General features: G+C 45.0%; 1 protein-coding gene across 1 annotated transcript; it reads left to right on the top strand.

Moving 5' to 3' along the window:
- The first annotated feature begins 1,101 nt into the window (after positions 1 to 1,101).
- ERICH3 (glutamate rich 3) lies at positions 1,102 to 26,408 on the top strand. Its single transcript, XM_086463031.1, has 13 exons — positions 1,102 to 1,136; positions 2,576 to 3,052; positions 6,625 to 6,718; positions 8,141 to 8,266; positions 8,877 to 8,948; positions 10,763 to 10,891; positions 12,116 to 12,271; positions 13,622 to 13,840; positions 14,503 to 14,683; positions 16,144 to 16,324; positions 18,805 to 19,103; positions 21,625 to 21,846; positions 25,879 to 26,408. The coding sequence occupies exons 1-13, from the start codon at positions 1,102 to 1,104 to the stop codon at positions 26,406 to 26,408; spliced, it is 2,721 nt and encodes a 906-aa protein (XP_086319157.1).
- The last annotated feature ends 194 nt before the right edge of the window (positions 26,409 to 26,602 follow it).

The following is a 26,602-nucleotide window of genomic DNA, read 5'->3' as shown; positions in this document are numbered from 1 at the left end:
TATCATAAATCGGCAGGTGTTCTCTGAATCCATGTGCGGTTTCCTCAGGGTGGTAGCTTCATCACACTACCGTTTTCTAAGGTGTGATTTTTTTAAAAAAATTTTTTATTTTTTTCCCTGAACAGGCATTCGTTTCTTACTGGCGTTTTGCTTAATCTAAACTAAGAAAATAATTGGCAAAATCTTTTGAAATGTCTGGATTTATCCTCTATGTTTGTGATCCCTTGTTAAAATATGAAGGTAAGAGAGGGCCCCACAATCAGTGTCTTTATAAGCCCCTTGATCAGATTGTAACATTTTGTTTTGGTGCTTAATCAACCATGGATGTTCTGTGTGTGGTCGGGAGGAATTGAATCCAGACACGCTACTTGCCTCTAGAGCCTGCAATGGATTACTTATTTCACCTGTGTGTCCTTTAGGAACAACTGTCTCCTTTCAGAAAGTTGGACACTATTGGTGTTGAGGTCTTGCTGACATCTGAGTGCCTTCCTCGTGCTTGGCAGACAAGTTTAAAACCAAACCAAACCCTATGCCTGATCTCTGGTTTTGCACAGTGGTGGTTTTTTGGTTTTATTTATTTATTTTTTTAATTAGCGTAGTTGGAATTGAAATATTTTCTGAGCTTGTAGATGTGCTAGCATGCAAATACTAGGTGTACTAAAAAAAGTGGTAGAAAATTATTTACTTATTTACATGGAAAATGTTGCAGGCGTGTTGTGGTTCAACCCCAGCTGGCAAGCGAGGCCCATCTGGCTGCTCGCTCGCTCCCCCCCCTCCCAAGGATGGGGGAGAGACTCGGAAGGGTAAAAGTGAGAAAACTCGTGGGCTGGGATAAAGACCGTTTAATAAGTAAAGCACTGTAGCTAACGCTTGGATATCAAGTTCAGAGCAGAGGTTTCTTGTCTGTGTGCGCATCGCTGCTGCTGGCACGGGCAGCGTTTGTTGCGGGGTTTCTCACCAGAAGGTGTCAGAGTGGTTCCGAAGTTGTTACCTTGCCGCCTTCTCTGCGAAGGCTGCCTGGCGGAATAAGGCAGCGAAACTTTGACTGCTTTGCGAAATGTGACGTTTAATTCTGTTGTCCTTTTTTGATGTATCGCACCGATGGAGGGGGCTGTTTTAATTTTGGAAGAAGTAGTGTGAGTAGAGGTAGCGGCGTGGCACTGAGCACAAAGTGCGGGAAGGAGGGAGGAGGCTGCAGGGGATGGACAGGTATTTGAGAGAGCCGGGCTGTGTTGCTGGTGTTACAGCAATAGGGTTGGGCTCCAGCTCGTGGGTGCAGCTGTAGCAGTGTAAGATGGTGGCGGGGGGCATCAGTTTAGCCCACGACTGGGTTACAGTAGCTTGAGCCTTGCCTGTTAGCACAAACCCACCTTCGCTGTGATCTGCCAGGGGGATGGTTGGGATGCTCGTGGGTGGTCAGGCTGTGTTCTCTGTTAGAGAGACACTAATATCTGGTGGACAGAAAATTGCCCTGGCTAGGTGACTCCTTCAGCTGCTGCAGCTGAATTTCCGAGAGCTGTGATTTGTCACGTTTCTGGTTAACCTTTCAGGCCTATCTCGTCTATGCAAGCCACCCGTCCAGAGAAGCTGTCAATCTAGAGAGTCCCTGGTTCAACTCTCCTTTTAGGACATGCTGTCCCCTTGGCAGAGCTGAGAAGGATGGAGGGAGAGGATGAGGATCACAGACAATTGAATTAGGAAGAATAATTCTGTCAGGTTGTTTATTTTTGAGGAACTTGTCCTTATTTAATCAGCCGGGGTTTCTGAAGCAGTGGTTCCCCGTAGTAGCCTGCTTGGTGCTGCTGTGGGTGGTGGGAAAGGGTGCTCTGGCTCTCATTTTTGTGCTGGCCTTTGCATACGCAGGCAAGGGTCAGGGTTCGAAGCGTGCAGTTGTGTAAGCATGCCATGGTCTGGGAGCTGCTCCTGTACATGTTTCTGAAACAAAAAGAGCAGAATTCTCATGAAAAGCAGCTGCTATTTGTTAATCGCGTGCTGCCTACGCTTTCTAGTCATTAAAAGTATCCCCGCTCCCTTGTAATTGTGTGGTCCCCTGCGTGTATTCCTGACTTCTTTGTGTGCTACAGCATGATACAATAAATTAATGAGACTTCAGTTACAGGGGAGGTAGGATAAAAAATCAAGAGGATAGTGATGTTCTTGATAGTTGCTTCCTTTACAAAAGACAATTCACTATTAAGTGGAGATAGATCATGCCCTGGAACACCTGAGGACAGTGGAAGTCCTTTTGCATTTTGGAGCAAGTGCGTCAGAGAGGGAAGGCTGTCCCTGCCCTCCGTCACCTGAGGATCCCCAGTCGGTTCGGTTGGGCCGTGTTCTTGAAAGCATTACCTGTGTGTTTGCGCTTCAACTTGAACTCACAAGAAATGAAGGAAGAAAGGAAAAACAGGGACGCGGAAGGGTGATCATATCTCCTTTATTTCCATATAGGTGGAGCTCATTGAATGTATACTTGGGAGCCTTCCTGACGTTTGTACTGAGAGAAAGGAAATCAGGGTGCATATTTGAAATGATGGTGCATCCAGTCCCCTCTGGAGCTGTATTTCTAAGTGCACAGGTTTGTGTGGCATCGAAGTGCCTTCTCCGCCCTTCCCTCCCCCGAGAGCCTGCCGTTACCGCAGGGCGAGGCGCACGGCGCGGCCCCTCCTGCCCGCTCGGAGCTCGGCCCTGGCTCTGTGGCGGCCCGGCCGGCGGTGCTGGGGCTGCTTCCCTCGCCGGGGCCTGTGTGCCGGCGGGAGGGAGGCTGGGGAGCCGCTTGGGGGTGCCGGGGCGGGCGGGACCGCCCCGGGCGGAGAAGCCGGACTGCGGCTCCGGGACCCCCCGGCAGCTCGGGCCGGCCCCTCGCCCCCGGGCGCAGCGGGGACCCGCCGGCAGCGCCGCCGCCGTTGGCGGAGGGAGCCCCGCCCGCCTGCCCGCCTGCCCGCCTGCCCGCCTGCCGTGTCCTAGCGACGCCGGGACGCGGCCGGCAGCGCCGGGCCGTGGGGAGCGCCAGGGCCCTCCGGGCCGCCGCCGCCATGAACGGCCCGCAGCCGGGGTGAGTGGGGCGGGGGGCGGCGGGGGGGCACGGGGCCGGCCCGGTCCCTTCCCGCGGCGTTGCCGGGCCATCGCTCCGCGCCTCCCGCCGCCCCCGAGCTGTCCCGGCGGCCGGGGCCGGGGTGGCGACGGGGCCCGGGGGTCCCGCCGTGCGAACGGGCCGGTGCTCCTGTGCCCGCGGCCCGGCGGGTCGGGCAGAGCTGCGGCGGCCCGGCGGCGTTCCTCGGGCGGCCTCGGGGGCTGGTCCGGGCCCAGGACACGTCCTCGGTTCGTCACTTCGAATTTAATTCAGCCTTTTTGCGGACCAGCCCGTTCTTAATTTAAAGGAAAAATTACATGTTCAGGGGCTTCTTTGAAGGTGGAGGTGCCTCGTCGCTGCGCTCCGGCGGGAGTTGCATTTTAACTAGTGATATGGTCTGTGAAATATTAGGTGGAAGGAAGCAAAAGGGAAGGAATTGGATTGCGTTTCTCCTCTGCCTCCGTGTGCGATTGATTGCCAGGTGATACCATAAGCCAATACTTTGCACAACTGATGTAATCTGGTGGTTTCAGATGTGAATGCAAACAGTGGATTAAAAACGTAATGTAGAACAGTTGCTATGGTGCCAGTGTTTAATCGATGTGCCTAACGGGGCGAGCAGAATTGTGTGTTTAAAGTTTAATTTATTGTTGGTAGGCTACCTGTGAGAGTATTGCGAAACCCCGGATTAAATTCCTGGCAATCCATGATCTGTTTGGGGTTTTTTTATTTTTTTAAATTTTTCTTTCTTTCCTTGAGTATACTTTCATGTGTGGTAACTCAGCCTAGCAATAAACATTTATCTTGAATTATCCCCGTGAAAGGTATGTAATAGAGGCACAGTGGGATTTAAAGGTAAAGCCAAAGGAAACAAGCGATCAATCTCTTGTTGTGTAATTGAAATGTATCCAGCCTGGAGAGCCCAAAGGCCAGGCTGAATGTCTGCATCGGAGTGTGTGTATTTTAGGGGTAGGGATGGATGCAGAGTATTACAAACTTAAGCCTGCTGTCGCTTACGTTGTTATTTGTCCTGTTTTCCAGAGGGTGAAGAAAGAAAAGGTTGTGCTAAGAACTATTTAGGAATATATCTGCTAATTATGGATGCTTCAGTTCTTGTGTTCAAGTCTCATATCTTAGGTTTGATCTTTGGGAGCTCTGATCTTTGGTAGCTGTGATGATCTAGCTCTGTTGGCTTTCCAGAGACACATGGCATTCCTTGGGTAGAGCAAGGGAGGGCCCCACTTGGATGGTCTGTGTGCTCTGGTTCTCCAGGTCTGTTGGTCTTACAGTTTTTCACCATAAATAGAAGATATGCAATTTGTTCACTTTGGATTGTCCAATGTACGCATTAAAGAGAATCTTCAGTATTTTGACTTGGGAACTGGGAAAGACTTGAGAGGTTCTTGCATTTTGTTTTTATTGCTCCGGATACAGAGGAGGGCTTGTGCACCTCTACGTTGGGGTCTCTGAAGGGGAGAAGATGATCAGAAAGCAGTCCAGCCCAGCTGCTCCGCCACTACAGCGGCCTAGTCCTGGCAGTCTTTGAGACTGAACGGCACTTTAGAGCCGTCATGGTACTGGCTGCTCGGTCTCTCTGAGATCTTGGGAGCGTGGCATGGCGAAAGAGATCCAGGTCTCTAGGCCCGCGTAGGGTGATACTGAACCGAGTGATAGGTGGCCCAGCGTCCGTGCTCACCAGCCCAGGAGGGGCTGGGATCTTGAGAGAGGGGCACTGCCACCGCTCAGCTGCCTTCTGATGCCCTGGCTTGGATGTGGACTCATCCCTGTCCTTCCAGGCACAAAGCACTCTCCACAGAGAGACCGAGGTGGTGAGAAGGTGGCAGCTTGCCGAGGGCTGGAGCAGCAGTGTACCAGGATTTGTGCAGACAGAGGAGTGTGCTTGCTGGCCTTCAGCGCAAACTCTTTGGTTTTCTGCAGAGTCCATTCGTTTTTTGTTTAGCTTCAGCAAATCGGTCACGTAGAGTAGATCTGATGATTCAGAGTAGTAGCTATATTTAGAGGGGGAAAAAAAAAGAAGTATTCTTATTGATGCAGGCTGCACTTGAGACAAACTGCTGCCGTGTGGTGGCAGCCAGCAAAAACATACTACAGTAACATGTGCTTGCTGGCCTGTAAGTACCACACAGGTAATGAATCTTGCCCTGTACAAGTTTGCTATTGAATTTACGAATATGTTTGTGGGACAAGCATTGTTGGCTGTTGATTTAGGTAAATATTCTGGAGTCACTGTTGTGTTCCAATAAATGGTCCCTGAAACAGACAGGGCAGTTCCTAATCTTGCTGTCGTGGATTAGTTTTCCTGAGTGGTTTGTGAGTTCTGTTGGTGTAAAGGCCAAATGGAGAACTGCTTTTTGAAACAGGCTTTTTTGTTCATGACAGATTAGTGATTGGCCAGGCAACATTTTAACAGACACATGGCTGAATGCCAACTGAGAAAATGGTTCAAAAGAGGAGAGGAGACTTATTTTTTGACACCTGAAATGGAAGCCATTTAGCTTTCTGTGTTGGTGTTCCAAGTGATGAATTTGATATGCAGTCCCTCTGATGGTGGGAGCATTAAAGAAGAGGGAAGTGCCATAGAATAATGGATGGAAATGTGGATACTGAAGGAGGCTTTGGCTGAAAACACGCATAAGGAGTCTTCATCAGAGCAAAGATTTGCACCTAAGTTAAGAACGTGTATGCTAACTTCCAAGCCAGTGAAAATACTATGGAAACAGTGTCCTGTCTTAAAAATATGTTTTGGTGCTAGCAGTTTCTGCTAACATAAGCAGACTGAAGGAAGCACATTTTTATGTTAGATACCAGACAATAATGGCTGAGAGCTGGCAGTGAAGACCGTGGGAAAATTCCTTTGTGTGGGTAGTCTGCTAAGTGATATGCCTGGAGCCGGAGGCTGGACTAGATGGCCTCCGGAGGTGCCTCCCAACCCGAGTTATGCTGGCAGCTCTTTGCCAAAGCTGGCAGAAACTCCGTTGCTGCTCTATCTGTCACCCGTTTGGAGGCGGCAGAAGGAAGGGGAGCACGGGGCACGCAGTGGGGCAGTGGCAGGCATGCGGTGGTGCAGGAGTTCTGGGACTCTTGGCGACGTGCAGTGTGCTCGTGTACTCCCAGCAGGGAAGCTAGGTCTGCGCCTGCTGGAGTCAGCCAGGAACCTGCTCCAGGCGTTGTGTGGCGTGACACTGACCTGCGAAGGTTGGAGTTTGTTACCTGAGGAGGCTGTTGTGAGAGTCAGCCCTGGGGGAGACCTTCGGGGCTGGGCTCTGTGGGACCCTGCACCTTGATGGTGGTGCGCTGGTTGATGTAAGCTGCTGCATCTTATGTAGAAGCCACTTGTTTCTGATACAAATCTTCCGGAGGCAATAAGATGTTGCTTTTGCATAAACTAATGAGCATTTTTCTGACAAAATGCTGGGCATGGTTCATCAAGACAGCACTCTGTGCAGCAAACTATCGGGTAGGTCTTTATAACTTAAGCTGTGATAATTTGTCTGTCAAGGTGATTATATGCATCTGTATTGATTTTGTTCCAGATTTCTTGCAACCTACAATAGCCTTACGGACAAACACCTGGTTGGATATTTCAGCAATACCAGGATAAGACGACATCTTCAGAGATCAGGACTGGTGAGATCAAAAAGTTTCCTTCTCTGAGAAAAAAAAAACACGTTTCTGCTAACATTGTGCAGGTCAAACCACTGATGGTTCTGTTATTTATTTGTTAGAGGTATGTGTTGGTACAGGTAAGAGTTTGACCAGCTAGCCAAACGCGTTAAATTACGCTGTGCCAGATCAAAGCCGCGTGATCACACTGTGACTGAGGATGGCTTTGTGCAATCAAAGCATTTCCCGCTGCATTGTTATCTACCGCTGCTCAGCTGGAGGTCGCCGGGATAGGGCTGTCTGTGGTGCTTAAGGCTGTGCTGCTGGGGTCAGAGTGACAGAAAGGCAGGTGAAACTGAGTGTGGTACTTAGCGCTGTGTGCCAGGTCGTTTTCAGTTTGAAGACACTAGTGGCAGCTGAGGAAATACTGTAGCTGGCACCGAGCACGTTTCAGGAATCAAGGTCCAAGGGCCACCTGGGGCTGTGAGGATGCTGGCTTGTGGGCTGCTGGGGGAGGATGACTGCACACTAAAGTGATGTGCTCACAGTCAGTTTGGAGGCCATACTCCATAGAATATCACGCTTACGCTTCCACTGCAGCTGCTGTAATGCAACAGTTGTGATGCTTATCTGCATGAACCTGGGAACAGTGTCTGGCATGGATTGATGGTGGATGTAAGGGCTTGGCTTAGCGCTGTGCTGCTGCTCAGCAGTGCCGTTTCAGTTAGTTACTACATGTGGCACTGTATTACTGCACAATTTTGGTGATGTGGGAACATTTGTCAATCTGCTTGTATTTCACATCCAGGCAAAAGAAGATATTTCATGGAGAGGTTTTGATAAATTCAGAATGTTTTTATGGTTTTGCTCCGTATTTCTTTTTGCTCATTGGAGTTTGCCTCTGCAAAATCTTTCAGTTTGCAAATATACAGAATTATGTTGATTCTCTTATGTTTTTTAAACTGTGAAATCTAAGCATCTTTGACTCTACTAGTTGTTTAAATAGCTTCAGTGGTATTTTTCAAAAGTTTAATGGAAAATTGAAGGATTTGGTAAAGGTGAATGTGCTAAACATTTAAAAAAATATTTGTGCGCTCCGAGGTGTGACTCAGTTTAGCACAGGCAGGTGCAACCCTTGTGCAGTAGGAAAGCAAGTATTTAATTCCTCTCCACTGACTTGGGCAATGGCCCATGAAGACTAAGGCTGAGCCCTCAGCTGTTAGGAGATGTGACTGCTGCTTTCCTGCTCTCTTCATTTGGTTGATGGGGTCCATGGGGTCAAGGAAACCAGAGTTCTGTGCTGTGAAGGTGAGTTCCACACTGTGGCAGAAGCAGAGGCGGTAGCTAATTGGGAAGAGAAAGTAGTCTTTCTGGGAAACTGCACTCTGTTTAAAAACATACTTTATTCTGTCTTCTTTTCAGTTACATTGTATTTGTTTATGGCAGATCTCAAGGAGTGGAAGGATAATATCTGAGAAAGAATACCGGCTAAATGTTCTGAGGAGGGATCACCAAAGATACGTACAGGAGTGCCTGGCTCGCGCCATATTTCATAAGGTCCTTGACATGGAGGTATGCCTTTACTAATGATGTGTAAGCCTTTTCAGGTACTTCCCTACTGACGGCCAGTGGCTGTTGACTCGTACCGGACTGTTTTCCATAGCTGTGCCCTCATGGTCCCCTGAAAGGCTCTCCTGCTGGGAAGAAGGATAGAATCTTTGTGCTTGGTGTCCCCAACATGAAACCTCCACTTTCCTCTAGTCGTTAAACCATACTGTTGTTAGAATGTACACTGTCCTGGCTCCCTGCTCTTCAGTAGCTGTCAGATTATGGGATGATACTCACAGGGTTAGTTTGATTAAAAAAATTCTGATCAAAACAAAGTAGTTTGAACACGATTATATATCTTACCCGAGTACAAAATTTGGGGACATTCCTGTTACCTATCAGAATGGAGTTGGTCCCTACAGCTTTATAAATGTTCAGCTGTTCCCTTGCCCATGTTGATATACACAAGTGTAATGCAAATGGGTTGAATCAATAGCGGTTTTGTAATAGGGCTCAATGAAGGTAAAGACCAGGGAGCAGGCAAGTGATCAGCGGAACAGAAGCAAGTGTTCTTACATTCATTGGCATCTTATAATGTCCGTTAATGAGATTTCTCTTTCTCTTCCATTAATAGCGTCATCATCAGCTAGAAATAAAAAGGAAACTTGAAAATTCTGTGAGGAAGGAGAGGGTGCAGAAAATCAAGGTAAGGCTTGAGTGCTACTGAGTACTGATGGGACATGGCAGTTTTTCCCTCCATTAGGGAACAGCCATGTATCAGGCCAGATTCATTGAGCCAAGTGTTCTGTCCCTGAAGTTTATGGAAAATGTACAAGAAACAGGCAAGTAGAGGGTGATTGTGCCCCAGGTTACATCTCCTGCTTCCTCTATCCAGGAGTTCAGGAACTTCCATTCATGCACCTAATTCCTTTTGAAACTACTTATTATTTTGGTTCTGCAGTATTCTTGGTTGTGGAATTTAGTTATGAGTTGCATGAAATGGTACTTGCTTGCATTTCTGCACAATAATTAATGTATCCGCTGTCTGATAATGCTGTTTGATGCTCCATTGTTCTCATTATGAAAAATATTAATAACTGTTCTCCTTTTCCAAGGCATTTGTGGTTTTACATACCTTTTTCATATTCCTTCCCAGTTTTCCAAGCTGAAGACTGTCTGCTGAATCTTTCATACATGAGTCTGTCCAGGCTTCTCATTACCGTTGTCATCTTTTTACCTTTTCTAGTTCTACTATTTCTGTTTTGAAATGGGGAAGCAGAACAGGATGAATAATTCAAGATACGTGTTGCAGTTCTCCTAGTAATTCTAGACACTATCTGGTTTTGACTGCTGTGGAGTGCTGAGCTCGCACTTTCAGTCCTTTGCCTTGCCACATGATATTTAGCAGAACCAGTATGTAAGTAATGAGAAGAGGTTTTGGAAGTCGTCAGTGTCGTGTCATGTAGGTAGAGCTTGATTCTGTAGTTGCTAGAGTCATGGAAATTCCACAGAAGTCAATGGTTCTTCTCCCCATGAAGTCACATGGACTAATATGGGAAAAGTTGTTCTCAATTTGGCTGAAATAGACTCAACATCTTATTTCTTTATTAGGAGCCTGCATTCATCAAGAAGAATGCATTGAGAAGCTCTCTGCTTCTTTGAGCAGTTGAAAACCAATGTCAAATCTTTTTAATTTTGAATAATACATTTACGAGCAATTCATCAGGTAAAGAAAGGAGGAGATTTTAATGAAAAACACAGATCACTATGGTAATTCAAAGGCATTGTTTACTGACTGAGCTCCTGCTGTTGGAAAGTCACCACAGTGGAAGCAGTGATTGAGGCACTCTGTCAAGGGATTCTGGACTTGGATATTTTTGGAACATAAACCAAAACTGCTTCCTTCGGTGAGAAGTGTAAGGGAGATGCCTGCAGATACGTGATCTGTATCTTTGCTGTGATGCCACACTGGGACAGAGGAAACTGTCTGGAATTAGCAGTGTAATTTAATTCTCCCCTCCTACAGTCAGTGAATTCAGCTGAGTAGCTAATCTAAAAGGAAAGGAGAAAGACAGATGACTGAGCAAGGGAGGATGAGAGGCAGAGCTATCTATTCCCAGAAGGGTAGCTGGCCGAATGTGGAGCTTTTGAGAAGAAAAGGTAGGGAGAGGCAGCAGCCAGAGCAAGGAAGTGGCAGATGCACTCAAATTTAAAAGAGAAAGAGACCTTCAACCAAACCAAGAATTGGGAGATACACAGAAACAGGCAGATGAATTGAATTTGGGGGGATCAGCAGCTGGAGAAGGCTGCAGGGAAATGAATCAGAGGTGGGAACAAGTCTTTTCCCTTGTCCCTCTCTCATTCTCCCCATGATTTCCTTTCCTTCCTTAACCAGGTGTTCCACTGGGTCTAGGCAAGCTGATCGTCACGGCTGTCCAATGAAAGAGAGACGGAAGGCAAGCGCAAACGTTGCTGTTGGAGTATGTAGTACTTCAGAGATGTAAATTTCTGTTCTTTTAGGTGGAACAATCCAGAAGATCAGTGGAAGGTGCTAGCCCTATGCGCTCCCCACACCCACCGCTTGATTCAAGAAATCGCTATGGGCTCCATCCTTTAGTGGCTAGAGAACCAGCTGGTCACTCCCAACTGGTGAGTTCCACCACGTGCTCCATCTGCTATGGTGTAAGCACACAGCTGAAAGCGTGCACATATACCTGTGACATCTGTCCTTAGTCTAGAGCATTGACTGCCCTGCTTGTTCCAGATCAGGGCCTCGTCCTTCATCACTTGATGCTGATTTCCTGTTTGCAGGATTGTGCCATTAAAGAGAAATCTTGAGAAGACAGTGTTTCAGGAATGGCACATCAGAACCTAGAAAAAAATAACTTTGCTTTGTGATAAATCTGCTTTAATCTTTCCCTTTTATCTGCCTTGTCACCCAAGGTTAGGCCAGTGTCAGTACATTAAGTATTGTCAATGAAGACTGGCTGTAGGCCTGTTTACGCATATAAAACCCTGAAAGCAACGGAGGTCTTTTAGAAAACAGAGTTGAAGGGGTGCAGTAAGACTAAAGCTCATGGCAGAAGGCTGTGCTTTGGAGCTCTGGCTCAGAAGCCTCCTACTTTTTGTTAACAGGCAGAGAAGGAATGTTAATATACTCTTGAAATACAATGACACTAGAGTCTAAGGTCCAACGTCAAATATATAGTTCAGATTGAACTGGTTCTCCATTTCAGTAATGGTAATTGGTGCAGGCTGAAGAGACACTTGCAGTCCTGAATGACCTTCTCCTCTCCATCCCACACAGAGGGCACCTGGACCTGTAGTTGATTATAACGGTGGCCATCATTCCCATCAACTCCGATCCAAGGAGCCTACCTTTACCAAGTTGGTGAGTTAACTCAGCAAAAGAGGGTTTTTTACATTTTAATATTTTAACTTGGTATTCTGAACGGTATGCAAGGAAAAGGTGAAATAAAAAAGTCAGAAAAATGCTGAGTATCAAAGGAAAATAGGCATGCTTTTGTCGTGCATGCTCTCAGTGTCCATCTGCTGGAGTCACCAAAACATAGCATGCTGCTAGTTTCTGTGAGTTCCTTGCTTCAGTGCTGCACTGTGAAGAGATAGTAGCAAAAACCCTGTATTTATGGCCAACAGTTATTTTGGATGCTGCAGTTTTCAGGTGCTCAATTAGAGATGTCTAAAGGGGTCTGGCTCTTCAGAGGCAGACTAGAAAGTTTTATTTCCAGAAGGTGCCTTGAGAGTCACTCGTCAGTTCCAAATATCTTGATCTGTGCTATTTGTTTTTCTTTATGATGCTGCTCTGCACTGGAAACTATACACTGAGATTTTGTAGCTGTTTTCCTTTTCTAGACTTCCTGGCGACCAAATACAGCTCCAGGAAATATGCAACACCCTCTTCGCCTCCAACCACTTCGCAGCTCTGCTGCAGTAGGGTTGGTACCAAAGACGTCCAGCCCTAAACAGAAGCGCTGTGCACTTGAACATGATCAGCAGTTTGCCAGTGGGGTGAGGCACTATTTCCTTCTGAAAATAATATAATTTAGGGACAGCTTTATAATACTGCTTTAGTACTCAAGTTCCCAGAACTGCATACTGCAGGCAACATGCCTTCCAGATAGTTACCGGCTTTTACTTAACCTCCCCTTAATTTTCAGGATGTTATCTTACTGGTCTAATGCCTAGTTCTTGATCACAGTGAGGAAAAATGTGGTGTCTTATCTTTTATAGTATAAAATCTCTCTGCATACAAAATTTTCTCCCTCTATGTAGATTTTCTGTTATGTAGAGAGGGAGGCAGCCACCAGTTAACACCAATAACTCAATAATGTTTTCATACAATCTTAGAAGTTTTCGTCTTCATCTACAAATGCAAAGTAGCAAAAGACTTCTTTTTTTTTTTTTTTTTTTTTTACCATTCCTCCTATTAAGTCACACTAGTGGGTTCAGAGAATGAGAGCTTTGTGGAGTAGCCAAACATGATCTTGATATGTACGCAGTTACTTTCAGGTGAGATTTGGACTTTTCTTCTGTTCTAGAAGAACATTATGTAATTGGCTTTGTGTTAGGAGTTCCATGGGACTGGAGGATTTGGGAATGGGACTGTGACCTGCTGCCACTGAGTGGCAGACACTGTATGAATAGCTCCCTTCTGCTGTGCATTTGCTGTGTATTGTAATGGTCACGAGACTTTCTCTAAGAATTTGCTGGGACTATCTATGTCTACTTAAATTACGGGTGATTTGAATGGTTTCTTTAATGCTCACTACTGGCAAAAGAGCTAAATCAGTCATAGATTATGCAGACATGATGCAGAGCTTGGATCCAGAGCACGCAACGTTCACACAATTTATTCTTTAGAGTTGTCTTGCTTTTCAGGGCCCTGGTTCTCTGCGTTTCATCCTGAAGGAGGACTAAACCTCCACTACAAATGGGGAAGAAGCATTTTGAACCACATTTTCTGTAGTTGATGCGAGATGATGTTACCATTGGAAGATTCTAGCTGCTTTGGAATTTGCTTGCCGGCTGAGAGAATGCAGCAGCACTGGGGAGTTGTGCAGTTTTCTGCCTGTGTGTGATCAGAGCTCTGCATGGTTACGAGTAGCACATGTTTACAATGTTGTATATGTCCTCTGAGGGTGACATTTTCCAGCAATCTGCTTGTTGCTTTGGAAGTTAAAAGAGAGGGTTTTAGCACAGAAGTGTTTTCATGAACAAAATTGCAAGCACCGAGTTAAGGAATTCTGCTAGAAGTGTGTGTATTACTAAAAGTAAAGAGCAGTCAAACCACAGTTAGTTCAATATGCTTGGTAGCTATTTTTGCATAACCTATTTAACCTGATTAAAATGTTTTTGCAGGGGGAAAGGAGTGGGTTAAGACTTATGGATTCAATGGAATACGTGACTGGTAGATCCCCATATCAACTCCCTGTCATCAACAATGATGTGATACCAGTGCCACCTCCCCCTCTGCAAAAAAGAGACAAGAGTGTAAATGCAATGAGAAGCGGGGTGCTCAGAGGGAGACGGTTTCGTCCCACCACTGCACCAAATGACACAGAGCAACTTTTAACAAAGGTAAGTTATCTCTGGCTGCTTCTCTGTGTTTAGGTGCGTTACGTTCCTCATTGGGGTATTTGCCTCGTGCTGAAAGATGTGTATACCTAGTTTGCATATTCACTGAATTTTTGAAAGAAAGAAAACTTATAACTATTAAAATATATAACTGACACCCATTTCTCTATGAAACATTTGGTGTTTTTTCATCAGTTGGGTGGAAAAAAGGTGCTTGAACAAAAAAAGTGTAGGAACTCTTACTTAAAGCCTTCCATTTTAGCCTATCTAATGCTGTCTCTGACCATATCTAGTACCACAGCTTCAGAGAGATACATGAAATGCCTTCAGTATATGAAAACTTCATCTGTTATGCTATATCTCCAGCCAGTTTTGACTCCTGTAAAGGAAATTGTAGGAACTCAGGACTGGGAGGGATAATATGGGTCTCTAAACATGGTCCCTGCAATTTTGGGCAATTCAGTGCAATCGATTTTCAGTTTGAAATATTTTTCTGCTCTTCTGCACGTTGCAAATTAACTTTCAAAAAACTTTCAAATTAAGCAGCTCAAGGCCTATTTTAAAAGACTGGAAGCCTCAAGTGTGTGACCACATATATGATCTTTGTGCTCACCTTTTGTTAGAGCTGGAAGCTGAATGCATTTTTTATGTATTTCCTGCTGCAGAATTCTGGAGGATCCCCTAGGCCCTCATTACGCAGCAATGCATTTGTTACCATGGTCTTTCTAGGAAAAAGTCTGCATTTGTTGCACAATGATGCTGATTACAGGGATGAAATCAAAATCTATCAGCAGCATTGTGGAGGAGAAAACCTTTGTGTCTACAAAGGCAAGCTGTTGCAAGGAGGTAAGGATAAAGAGTCAAAGAGTTCATATTGATTCTGGCAATGTCTGTCTTTTTTTTTTTTTTTTTGGCTAAAATGCTGGTGTGATGTCAAAGCAATTTCAGCTGAGCTCAGTCAAGATGTTTGCATCCAGGGATTTTTATACCATCTCTCTCCACACTAAATCTGGATCTACTCTTTCACGATTGAAAGTGAGGTTGCAAAATTACTTCTGCAAATTATGGTAGAAGGAATTTAGAAAACTGATTGAACAAAACACTGCGGCTTACGTTAATTTTGTATAAAGATGTGTGATTAATAAAGCAGTGGGAGGAGTAAACTGTCCTTAAATAGGGGTTGTCTGTTTCTGACTTGCTATGACACATCATTGCATTTTGCTTGTTTTTCCAGAAGGGAAAGTACATAGTGGGAGCCCAATTTCCATCTCTTTCACGTGAGTGTGACTCCGTCACACCAGTAAAAGCTGAACTGTGTTCTGGGAAATTGGGAAGAGGAAATGGCTGGGAGGTTTTCACTTATGAGGAAGAGTGATTCCAGAGATCATACTCCTCATTCCAGCTCGCAGAACCCCCTGTGTTTGCATTTTCGCTGGATATGGGAAGACGGTGCCGAGATCCCCGCACTTCAGCCTGTCCCTGAGCTCAGGGGTGTGCTGGGGTGTGCCCGCGATCTGGTTAGGGCGCTTGCTGCAGCTGTGTCCCCGCTGTGTGGATGGTGTCCTTTGTGTGTGCCCCTGTTGTCCCGAGCCCCATTCACACCTACCAGGGAACACACTGGAGTGCAATGTGGCTTTCTCCCTGCTGTGTGTGCTTGGTTTACTTTGGAAGGATACTATGACTTGCAAGTAGTGGGAGCGTAACCCAGTCTCCCTGGCATGGAGCTAGGTAGCAGCCTCAGTGCCCTTAAGGCCTGGATACCAAACAGTGCCCTTCCCGAGCAGCCTAAAACTGCATTTTTCAGCTGCTCAGAGTTGCAGTGAGTAGAACTGTAGTAGTGCAGGCCCAGAGCCACGCATACTGCAGCTGTACTGATCCGGAGCCTGGCCGCACTCAGCGAGGTGTGGCGCTGAGGACGATGTGCGTTACGTTGCAGGAGCTCTGCCGTACTGCTGCACTGCACCATGCAGCCGCGCCAGGAGCCCTAAACATTCTGTGCTGAGTTAATTTTTCCGAGGCGGGACGCTCTGGTCTCTGTTCTGCTGTAGCAGTGAGTGGCCAAACTGACGATGTCTGAGCTTGTCACAGGGGTGTCCAGCTTGGTACTCCGGGGTTGGGAAGAGACAAGGCTGTTGTATGGGGGGAGTTAGAGTTCTGCTAACTAATTAATACAGCCGAGCACCGAAGTACCTGACCTCAGAGGGCTGGGTGCTTTGGTGGTGATGCAGATGAGATGCAACAATTGCAACAGGCTGACAGCAAAGCATAACCTTGTTCTTTGAACACTTTCCTTGCTGTGATTACAGAGTCCTTTCAGTTCGTCTCAAAGAGGCACCATGGTTTCCCATTCAGCCTCACCTTTTTTCTCAATGGGATGCAAGTGGACAGGTTGAGCTGTTGCTGTGAGTACAAACATCGTTCCAGGCTGGGAGGCAGACGTGGATACTTCAGGTTTCTTAAAGTGGAGGGAGCATCTCCTTGCTACAGGTATGGAGACGAATACACTTTGCTCACAAGGACTTAGCAGCCCAGTTTTTACAGAGCTTATCAATTGTTTCCTCTTTTTTTCATCTTTCTGGCACCCCTCAGCTCTGTTGAACCTGATCTGTTTCTCAGCGCCTCTTGAAATGTGCAGAATTGAGCTTACCCCTCAGAGTCCCACAGCCAAGGATGCCGTCGAAGCCAGCTGCTTTTGTGCTGCCTCCTCAGTCTCTCTGTGGAGTATGCGCAGCAGCGGACAGTGTTTGCACAGGAGGCGGTTAGCACTTCCAGCTGCTGAGTATGGAGGAATAGGTGCAGGGTGGAACACCTATGCCGCTTGCATGTATCTGGTCGAAGTGATAGGGAAATAAGTATCAAGAGTGCTGCTTAGTTACCTGTAGTTTTCAGGGTTTTCTTTGCGATTGTGAGAACAAGATAATTTATTTTTAAACAGCTCTGCCTCTAAGGTAGGATTCTGCTGTAATACCCCTGTCTGCAGGATAAGACAGTCCTGAATGTGAGCCATGTTTCAGAAAATGAATCTGTGCAAAAGATTCTCAGGCTTGGGCAAAAGTCAATGCTGTGAGCAACAGCTGTGGTTTGCCAAGAAGCTTTACTTTTAATAAATCTTCCTTTTGTATGATTGTTAAGTCATGCCAGACAAGTAAACTTCTGCGCACATGGGTAATTTTAAAACTTTTATGTTCTTTTCGTAAGTAATTTTTAAGAGTGGCAAGCAGTTGGAAGAAGAGAACCTCCACAGAGCCATATTCTATTTTTTTCAGATAAGGACCGAATTCTAAGAAAAAACATTCTCCTTTATTGTACCATATTTTTTCTATTCCAGTCTAACATTGAACATGATTTATGTAAATGTATTACTTAATATATTCAAAGTAGTGAAAAGCATCTGAATTCAGAATGGGTATAATGGCTATAGAGTTTAGGAAATGCTGAAATCTCAGCTTCTGATTTCTAGAAAGAGTTGAAGTGAATTTTCTGAATTAATATAGTCTCCAGAAATCGGTTAATTTCTTGCTGACTCACCCCCACTTTCTGTCCCCTTTCCCCTCTTATTCTTAGTGATATCTCTGTTTCCTGTCTCTTGTCAGTTCAGCCAACCTGGTGACTGAAAACCATCTCCATTAACCAGATTCTCCTCATAAATGACAACTATTTTCACGTCTCCTTCAGGTGAAATGCAGTTGTATTTGTTTTCTGCTTTGAGTACAACACCACATGCACGCATCAAACACCCACTCTGATTCTCAGTAAAGGTCCTGGTTGGGTTAAGGCTTTGGTTCACAAAGAGGTGATGCCGCAGTGATTTCTACACTGATGCTGTGATCCTTGCACCGAGAGTTTTCTTCTGGCCTAGGTCCAGCATTTCTGTACAGTAGAAGTGCTTCAGTATCTCAGAGGTCCCTGAAAAAAATACCAGGGACAAAAAATTAAAGGTAGGGCTATTTTCAGAAATTGTCCTGTTTACATTTTATGCCTGCGGAACTCTAAGATTTCTAGACTGAATGACTATAGGATATTTCACAGTAGTTTGTAAACAGCTAAAATATAAAGGGAATTGCAATCAAGCCTTACATAAACAAGCAGTTTTGGGGGACAAAAATATTTTAAGAGGTAGTTGTCTGTGAAGAAAATACGTTTTTCCAGAGAGATGTGTGATTAGCTAAAGTAAAAGTTTCAGTTTCATCCTTTGCTTGGAGATTTGAATCAACGTAGTACATACAGTGCGATGTCCTGACACTCATGGGTGGTGGAGGGTGGCTCTTTGTGTCTGCAGCTAACGTTAAATCAGGAGTAGGAACTTTTAAATGAGCCTCCTGACTATAAGGCAGAGAGGCTGTCACTCCATTTTATACAAGAAGAGTAGTCTCAACAAGGCATTCAAAATGCTTTGTTTTCCAACTGTTTTGGTTTCTGTTAGGTAAGAAAAACAGAACAGAAACTGGAAATAATTCCATTTCAATCTCTCTCTTCCTCCACAGTTATCAAACCCAGCAGACAAATAAAAAAAAAAGGTCTGGCCACAAAACCTGAATTATCACTTTACTGGGTGTTACAGCAGGATCTGGATCCAGCACACATCTGGCTTGGAGCTTGTCTGCCTTTGTCAGTGGTTAAGCATGATCTTCACAGATCATGCTTGGTGTAGCTTGAAATTAATGGACACTTATGTTAATTTTGATTTTAATCTGTTTATACTTCAATTGTCACCTTTAAGTGCGGACAGTGTTTCTCTCCTTCAAGGAGGAGCTGCATCTGTGTTAGTGGAGCTCTTGAGGGTTTCAGGGTGCTTCTCCAAGTCAGTCATTATCAGTAACCTTGTTGTCTGAGTGGCAATGCAGAGGCAGATAGGTACCTGCTTTCACTGCTGATAATGAGCTGAATAGATCACTGTGTCTACTGCCCTTCCATCGTTTCCAGAAAGAAAAATGTGATCCTTTCCAATTCTCCTTGTTATTTTATAGGTGCATTATTGCAATGGGTCTGGACAAAAAGCCATCCCCTCCCAAAAGAAAGATGGAGGAGGACCATGAGGAAAAGCACGTGGTTTCCTGGGGAGATGGAGCACGCAGTGAGCCAAGTAAAAGCAGTGTTGAGCACAAATCAAGCAAAGATTCAGTGTTAGTCATCTTACCAGGTCATGAAACAAGTGTGGAAACTATTGAGGACAAAATGGAGACCGTACAGGAGTACAGAAAAGAAGAAAGGAAAAAACTATCTGATCCTGAGAGTGAAGATAGTCAGGAAGACACCAATAAAAATGGTACAGTATTCTAAAACAGGAGCAGAGGATGAAAAATGGGAGAGGATGGTTCTGGAGAAGGTGTGGGATTGTGGGCCTACAACTTCTTGGGGCATCCTCTCTTAGGACACCTCATGTGTGAGAAATGTAGTGATGCCTGTGTCTGGGCAGTGAAATCCGTGGGGCTCCTTTTGACCAAGCAACAGGATGAGAGTGTTTTGCAAGAGCCAAGAAAGTGAGTAATGAAGGTCTGAGAGGCTGAAACAGGAGCCTGAGGTAGATGGAAAAGCAGGAGGAAAGTGGGCACAGTGGAGGGACAACAGTGAAGGAGAATGGCAGCAGATGGAGGACAAGTAGAGCAAAAGGAAGAAATGGGACTGGGTGTGGGTAGGGAGACAGTGAGTCTGAGGTGAGCTCCTAAGGGAGACAGGACATCAGCATCAGGTGAATGGAGAGAAGACGGGGGGCCATAGGGGCCGGAGGTGGAAAGGCTTCCTGCTGCCTGATTCAAGATGGATGGGAGAGAGGGAGGGAGGGAGGAACTGTGGAGGGGAAGAGGCTGAATCTGGGCGCAGAAGGGGAGGGAAAGTGGGAAGAGCACATAGCAGCAAAATGTCAGCAAGATGTAGCACCAGCTGAAATATTTTGGTCTCTTCTCTTGTCCTTTGGCAGTGGGAGGGCAGTGCTTTGCTCACCTAAGGCTTTTTCCAGTCCCTGCTCCACCACACTGCCCTGGGCACCTGACACCTGCCCAAACCTCCAGCTTCCTCACTTGTCTGAGCATGTTCCCTCTGCTCTAGGTCTACCAGCTCACCTTTCTTGCCTTCTCTGCTCCAACCCCACTGGGACCATCATCCTTTCTCTTTACCGAATGCTCCCGTTGCCTGTTGTAACTGGCTGACCTTGCCCCTTTTGCTTGAGTCCTGTCTTGTTTCTGTTGACAGAGATTTAAAAAGAAAGACCGGAGAGAGGCTCCCTTGTTGAAAGTTTGCCCAAGGGGTGTTTCTTGTGGCAGGCAAATACAGTATTTGTGGTATAATAATGATGCGCGGCAGCTCCGGCTGCACAGTCAGAATGTGCCGTTTCCCCAGGGCCACCTAAGGCTGGTCCCTCTGGCCATCGGGCTGCTTACGGCCCTGGCTGCCCCTGCAGGAAGAGGCGGTGAGCTCACTCCGTGCCTTCACTCGCTCCTTACTGTAAAGTCTTCAGAGTAAGTCGAATTTAGAGAGGAATTTTAATTCCTACTTCCTATTCCCATTTTTACCTTAATAATTCCGCAGTGCTACTCCTCCGCTCGTTGTTAGTCCCTGTGGATGTGTGCTTGTGATTAATCAAGCCTTTTTCCTTCAGGAGGTGGGCACCTTTCTGACAGTTACCTGAGGAGGCCTCACTTCCAACAGTGCAGTTGGAATCTCAATTGATTTTTAATACGGCAAATAAATATATTCCCTTAATTCTCATTGTCTGGGTAATTGTTTATTTGCCTAATTGGTTCTGCATCAGGTACTCTTTGTTGCTGTCCTTGGCATTCTGTCACTTCAGTACTTTAAAAGCACTGATGGAAAGAAAAAGAGGTGAGCAATAAAATCTGAAAGGTGAGAAATTGTGGCCACAAGGGACGGCTAGGGTGTCAGCAGTGACAGCTCTCCCTCACCGTTCGGGTGGGTTGCCTCTCTGCTGCGTGCACAGTGAGCTGGTGGTAGCAGTGGAATTGCTGCGTTTGAAATGGAGATCACCGACATCGCCAGGGGTTCTGTGCCTGGGGTTTGAAATAGCGCAGCCTTGGCTAGATAGGGAAGGATTCCTTAATGCATATGCATGAAGGCAGTCTTTACCTGTCGATCTGAGCAAAGTTATCTATCAAATGTTACAGCTTGTCAGGCTGGTAGCCTGGGATGAAATCCAGCCCATGTTGATGTAAAAAAGGTAGTTCTGCTGTGAGCTTCATTTGTAGTAGGATTTCACCTGGGACCCAAAGGAGCATATTAGAACAGTGCGGTAACAGAATGTTCCTCTGCAGCACCCTTTGGCTGGATTTAATGAATTCATTTAGTTTGTAAGCCACTTCTTTTCTAATTAGCCATGTCAATCCACATTTATCTTGCTTTGTGCTACAATATATTACCTTTCTCCAGCTTTCTCTGTTGCTTCTATTTTTTTTCATCGCAGCAAGTTTCTCTCCTGTAATAAGAGACTGTCATGCATTTTATTTCTGAGTTTGCCCAGCTCTTAATTTTTCTAGTCCTTTTAGTGTCTGATGATTTTGTTTGTTTTGTTTTTAATGTATTAATCATACTTGATGCATGATTCAGTAGCTTTACTGCATTTTTGCTACTCTATCTATGAAGAACATGATGCTTCTTTATGGTAATGTGCTCTTATGATTCCCATTTGTGGTCTTAGATTCTCTCATGGCTTTAAAAAGACTGAGCAAATGCAAAGGCGAAAGGAGATTCAGGAAGTTAACCTCTGTCTGCTTAAAAAGAACTTTATTAGTTGTGAATTCTGTTTTCCTGTCTCACGTATGATTCTTTTATTTTAGAGTATGATGAAGATTTTGAAGCAGATGAAGAAATTAATGAAGAGGGACAAACTGGTGATCAAATGAATGGAATGTCAAAGTCATCCTCAGGTGATAAAAAACATCATTTAGACTATGAAAAGGAGAGTAAAACCTCATCACAGAAGGCACTGCAGGCCTCTGATAGTGAGAAAGATGAAAGTGATGGATATTCTGACAGTGACTCTGAGGATCATGGACAAGGTTAGTTTTTTCCCTATTGAGGCTTAGAGAACTTGACCTGATGCATGTTTTACATTTTGTGCATGTCCAGTACGTATGTTGAGTCTGCGTAGGAAACGCCACACAATTCCTACTGAATTGGTAAAAGATAGCTATTTTGCCTGTTATTAATTCTACCACCCGTCACTGAAATACAGCCAAACCCACTGGCAGTGTAAGTGTGTGCCAGCTCACAGCAGACTTTGCTGAACTATTTAGTTGCAGAAACGGAGATGGAGCCAGTCAGCAATTTAGCTCTAAATACACGGGTGGATCCTCACTCGGTGTCAGTGCTCACTGACAGCCGAGCAGCTACGACCACTTACACCTGCTGAGGATAGGTGCCTTTATCCGAGAAGTCACCAGGAAACCCAACGTACCGCCTTGTCTTTCAGAAGTGCTATCTTTAATGGCCCTGGATAATCCAAACCTCAGCTCTGTCCTCTGGTACCGCACCAAGTCTGGCTGGCTGAGGGACAAACGCCGTCGGCTCAGCTGCCCGTTCCAGCTGCAGCAGTTGGGCAGTTTGTGAGGGTCTTCACTCGCGTCTGGCCATGAATGAGGAAGGCTCAGAGTCAGTAAGATGGCCTGTGTTTCTTGGTCCAAACGTAGGTACAGGAGTGTGCAGTGAAGTGTCCAAGACTATTATTATTGTTAAATCAGAAAGATTGAACTATTCTGGAATAAGTTTTTATAGAATAAGAAACGTTTGCTGTCATTCAGTTTTTTGGATCAAGCACTTGTAATGTCTGGTGTTTTAACGACTGGCCTCTATGCAGTCCAAGCCATGCATTTCCATACGTAATCCCACAGAAAACTTGCAGGCAATTTTGCATTTATTAGACAAACGATAAAATTCCCTTCACCACATGGTGAATAAGTCAGAAGTGAACTGCCTCTTCCTTGTGGCACAGGGTTTTATTTCTCTCTTAACATCTGTCTTCTATGGCTTTGTTAGATCCTGAGCTGACTTATGTGCCTCTCGCTTGTCATAATGCACCAGGATTTCTCCATTTACTGCTATTTTAAAGATCCAGTCTTTTTATAGAAAGTATAAAATCCACCAGAAATTCAAATCAGCTTTGAAACATCCTTACTTCTAAAATCATTGTAGTGATCAAAAAGGATCTTAATTTTTGTTTTCTCATGATAATCAGGAATACCTTGTGATTCATGAATAATCAGTACAATTAAGCATTCTTTTCTGCTTGTTAGTATATGGCATTACAAACAGTTTTGTGACTTTAACCAGCTGCTTCTCAAGCTCTAGCAGTGTGTGATGATCAGGTCAAAGTGTGTGGAAGCAGAGATGTGTTTAGGTGGAAGGGAACAGGTAACTGTAAGGGCCTTTCATGGCTACCTGTACATTAAGGCCTACGTTACGGGCCACCCTTATTCATCTTTGTTTATACTGGGATGTAATAGTGCTGCACGCACTAATTCAATGCAAATTTTTCTGTGGTGAGGAGAAAAGGCTGTTGGGAAGCCACCAAGTCTTGAAATATGGGCATTTAACATCAGCAAACTAGTAGCGTAAAACAGCTAGTCATCTTGGCAGGGGTTCCTTGCCCATCAGCGGGCAGGCACTGCTAATGTTTTCCAGTTTGTATTTGTCATGGCTTGCTTTGTTCTCCTTCACTGCAGTAGCTCAGGACATGCGTTTAAATCATTTACATTCTCTGTGGTTTTAAACAGGAAAGTTTAATCTTCTTTCTTAGCAGCCTGGCTTGCTGCTTCTGTCTTTACATCAGCACGCTAACACAGCGCCTGTCAGTTATTGCTTGCATCCCATGTGGCAGTCGGCAGCGGACCATGGGTGTCCGGCGCTCAGCAGCATTCCCTCTGTGGAAGTGAGGAAAGCTGTTTTCAAGGGTGTGTCTTGAGAATCTCATGTCTTGGAATCAGTTTTCCCTCACGTGAGCTCTGACTTAACCTTTCCACTGTGACTTCTGGAGAAAAGAGGCAGAGGAGCTGGCTTTACTTCGCTGTCCCTGTTGTATTTGCTGAGGATGTAAGGAAGAGACAGGTAATATTCTAATTTGGCATTTGGTATTTTAGTGTAAGGAGAGGTTATTGGATGGGGACCTAGAGGGGCTTCTGGAAGTCTAAATACGTAAGTACTGTAAATAATGGAAGAGGCATGGCTTAGGAGCTAGGGGTAGCGGTGGAAAAGCCTTTTCCATGATGGCTGGTTGTATTGTGAATGCATCTGTCTGTGCTCTGAGCTCGGTTTGACTGCTCCTGGTGGGTGTGAACGACTGCCGACAAGAGGAGCAGTGCTTCTGACATTTATCTTCTTGGGGCAGGAAGCCTGAAGGGGTTCTGCAGTCCTCATTTGCCACTAGTAAACGGTGGACTGTAACATTAGATAAGGATGTTTTAAGGTTACTGCTAGCTTTGAGTGACATTTCAGATCACTGGATTTCTAGGGACTTTGTGTTTAAGCTTGAAGGTCAAGATGATCTTTTTGTTCTGGCTGTAGTGATTAATCTTCAAAGAGATTTCTACGCTCAGGGTGGTAGAAGTATTCAGAAACCAGTTGGTGTCTGCTCCTTGGCGCTTGCGCAGAATGTGTTTGCAAACAGTAAACAGTGGAACCCAAACTGGTGCAGAGTATTTCCTTCCGTATGAGCAGGAAATTTGTTGTAGGAAAGGTTTCTCATCTTCCAAATGTCTATTTACTGTTTACCTGATGGCATTGGAGTCCTGATCTAGTTTCATCCGGATTTGGTTTTGATACTTTAAAGAAAATGGTAACTTTTTTGCATTATTTTTGTTAACTGCTTTAGGCATTGATACATTGAACACAAAATGCCTGTGATTCATTCCTGTTTCCTGTTTGTTGATTTTTGATATTTTCCCCTTTGTAATGAAATCTTTCTACTTTTTTGCCCACCACTGAACAGAAGAGGTGGAGAGAGGGGATGAAAAAAAAGTGGGTTTTTCCCAACAGAGAAACTCCAAAACAGGAGTAGTTTACATATTTTAGGGAAGTTTTATCTTCCATATTTGAGTTTTTTTTTTTAAAAAAAGCAGTCCTGTGAAGTTTTTATAATACATTGCAGATGAAAAGGATAATTTAAAATATTATGAAAAGCTGGAAGGAGCCTTCCTGAGATCCACAGAGGAAGAAGAGGCATGGAGGCTGCTGGAAGACTGTGGCTGCAGGAAGAAATAATGTGGCATAAATTGGCTCATGTGGCTCTGAGAATAGCTGTTCAGGGGCAGACTGTGGGTCCAAATTCTACCGCTGGCCTTTGGCCAGCAGCAGATGCCCAGGAAAAGTACAAGAAAAGGGCGAGAACACTGTGCTGCTTCCCCACCGTGTCTTCCCACCCCTGTAGTGAGCGGGGTGTCAAGGGTGGTCCCTTTTACTTATTAGGCCTAACCAGATTTTTCTTCCTTAACTAATTTCTTCTTGAACCCATGTGATCTTTGGACACCAGCAATGCCATGTACCAGTAAGCTCTACTGTTCAGCTAAATGTTAGATGAAGAATTATTGTTGTTTTTTTTTCTCAAATGTTCCATTTATGAATTTCATATGATGGTCCCTGTATGTTTTTTAGAGGAGACAGTGAACTGCATCTGCAGTTCAACTTCAGTGGTTTACACGTGCTTTTGGAGATCTTTATCATATTCACTGAGGTAACAGGAATGTGCTAAAGGACTGTTGCTGTGGTTGAAATCTTTTATCAAATGGAGCTCAAGAAACTATTCTAAAACCTGTCTGAGTCATATTTAGAGGTGCTTTTGGAGTGTGACTGATGGAGCTAATCTGGTTAATTTCCATTATCAGAAAAAAATATGTTAAATGGGTTTGATTTTAACACTTTGATACATCTGAGCAATGTTCTTCTATTACACTTATTGGAATTTTGTCAGGTGATGTAGTTCAGAGATTGATATCAGATGAGCATCTGTCCCTCTGTGCATAGCAAAGGGAACTAGTGGCCAATCAATACAGATGTTTTAGTGGCAAATACTAAACCAAAATTATGTTTGCTGTTTCTAGATGGGCAGCCTGCGCAGTCTGTCTCATCCGCCAGTACTCAGTGTAGCAGCGAAGATGACTCTCATGCTGAAGCGATGGAGGACAATGTTAAGGGCAAAAAGGAGTATGATATTGAAAGGACATCTGATAACGCAGCACATGCACAATATGGAAATGAGAATGGGGAGAATAAACTGCTCAGAATGGAGGAAAATCAGGAAACTTTTTCACTAGAAAAGGAAGGAATAGATGAAAGAGAAAAGGCAAAACCAGAAAATCTAACAGCAAGGGAAAATACTGGAATTTTTCATGAAAATGTAATGGCAATAGAGCATCAAAGTTGTGAAGTTAATGGGGAACTCAAACAGGCTGAGTCAGTAGAACGTAACGCCAGGGAAGATGGAGAGAAGATTGCAGGTACCAGGAGGGGTGATGGAGAGGAAAGTCGTCTAGGGCCTTTGGAAAGCAGTGCGAAGGAAGTGGAGGAAAGCAATGAAGAGTCTCCTCTGAGTGATGAAGGAGGGGGTGAGTACAAACTGAGAATTTGCTGAGTCTGGGCGAATCACTACTGGTGGTGTGACAGGATCTGTCAGAAGTATGGAAATAGCTGGGATGGGCTCCTGCTGTGCGTTTTCTGATCTTGCTGTGCTCTTTGTGACAAGGAGACATTGCTGATCCCAAGAGAGTGAATTACTGTAAGCAATATTTGTCATCCTTCCCTGGGCTCTGTGTTTTGATAGACTAT

Source organism: Leptosomus discolor, chromosome 3 (assembly GCF_034619465.1).
Source record: "Leptosomus discolor isolate bLepDis1 chromosome 3, bLepDis1.hap2, whole genome shotgun sequence".
Taxonomy (NCBI): domain Eukaryota; kingdom Metazoa; phylum Chordata; class Aves; order Leptosomiformes; family Leptosomidae; genus Leptosomus; species Leptosomus discolor.
Note: the sequence above shows the minus strand (reverse complement) of the source record. Positions and strands in the feature narration are given on the sequence as shown.

Coding starts and splice junctions, on each gene's coding strand:
- ERICH3 (XM_086463031.1), top strand. CDS start 1,102: ATGGAGGGGGCTGTTTTAATTTTGGAAGAAGTAGT. Junction 13,841..14,502: donor CAGAGCAACTTTTAACAAAG/GTAAGTTATCTC, acceptor TTCCTGCTGCAG/AATTCTGGAGGATCCCCTAG. Junction 21,847..25,878: donor CTCTGAGGATCATGGACAAG/GTTAGTTTTTTC, acceptor TGCTGTTTCTAG/ATGGGCAGCCTGCGCAGTCT.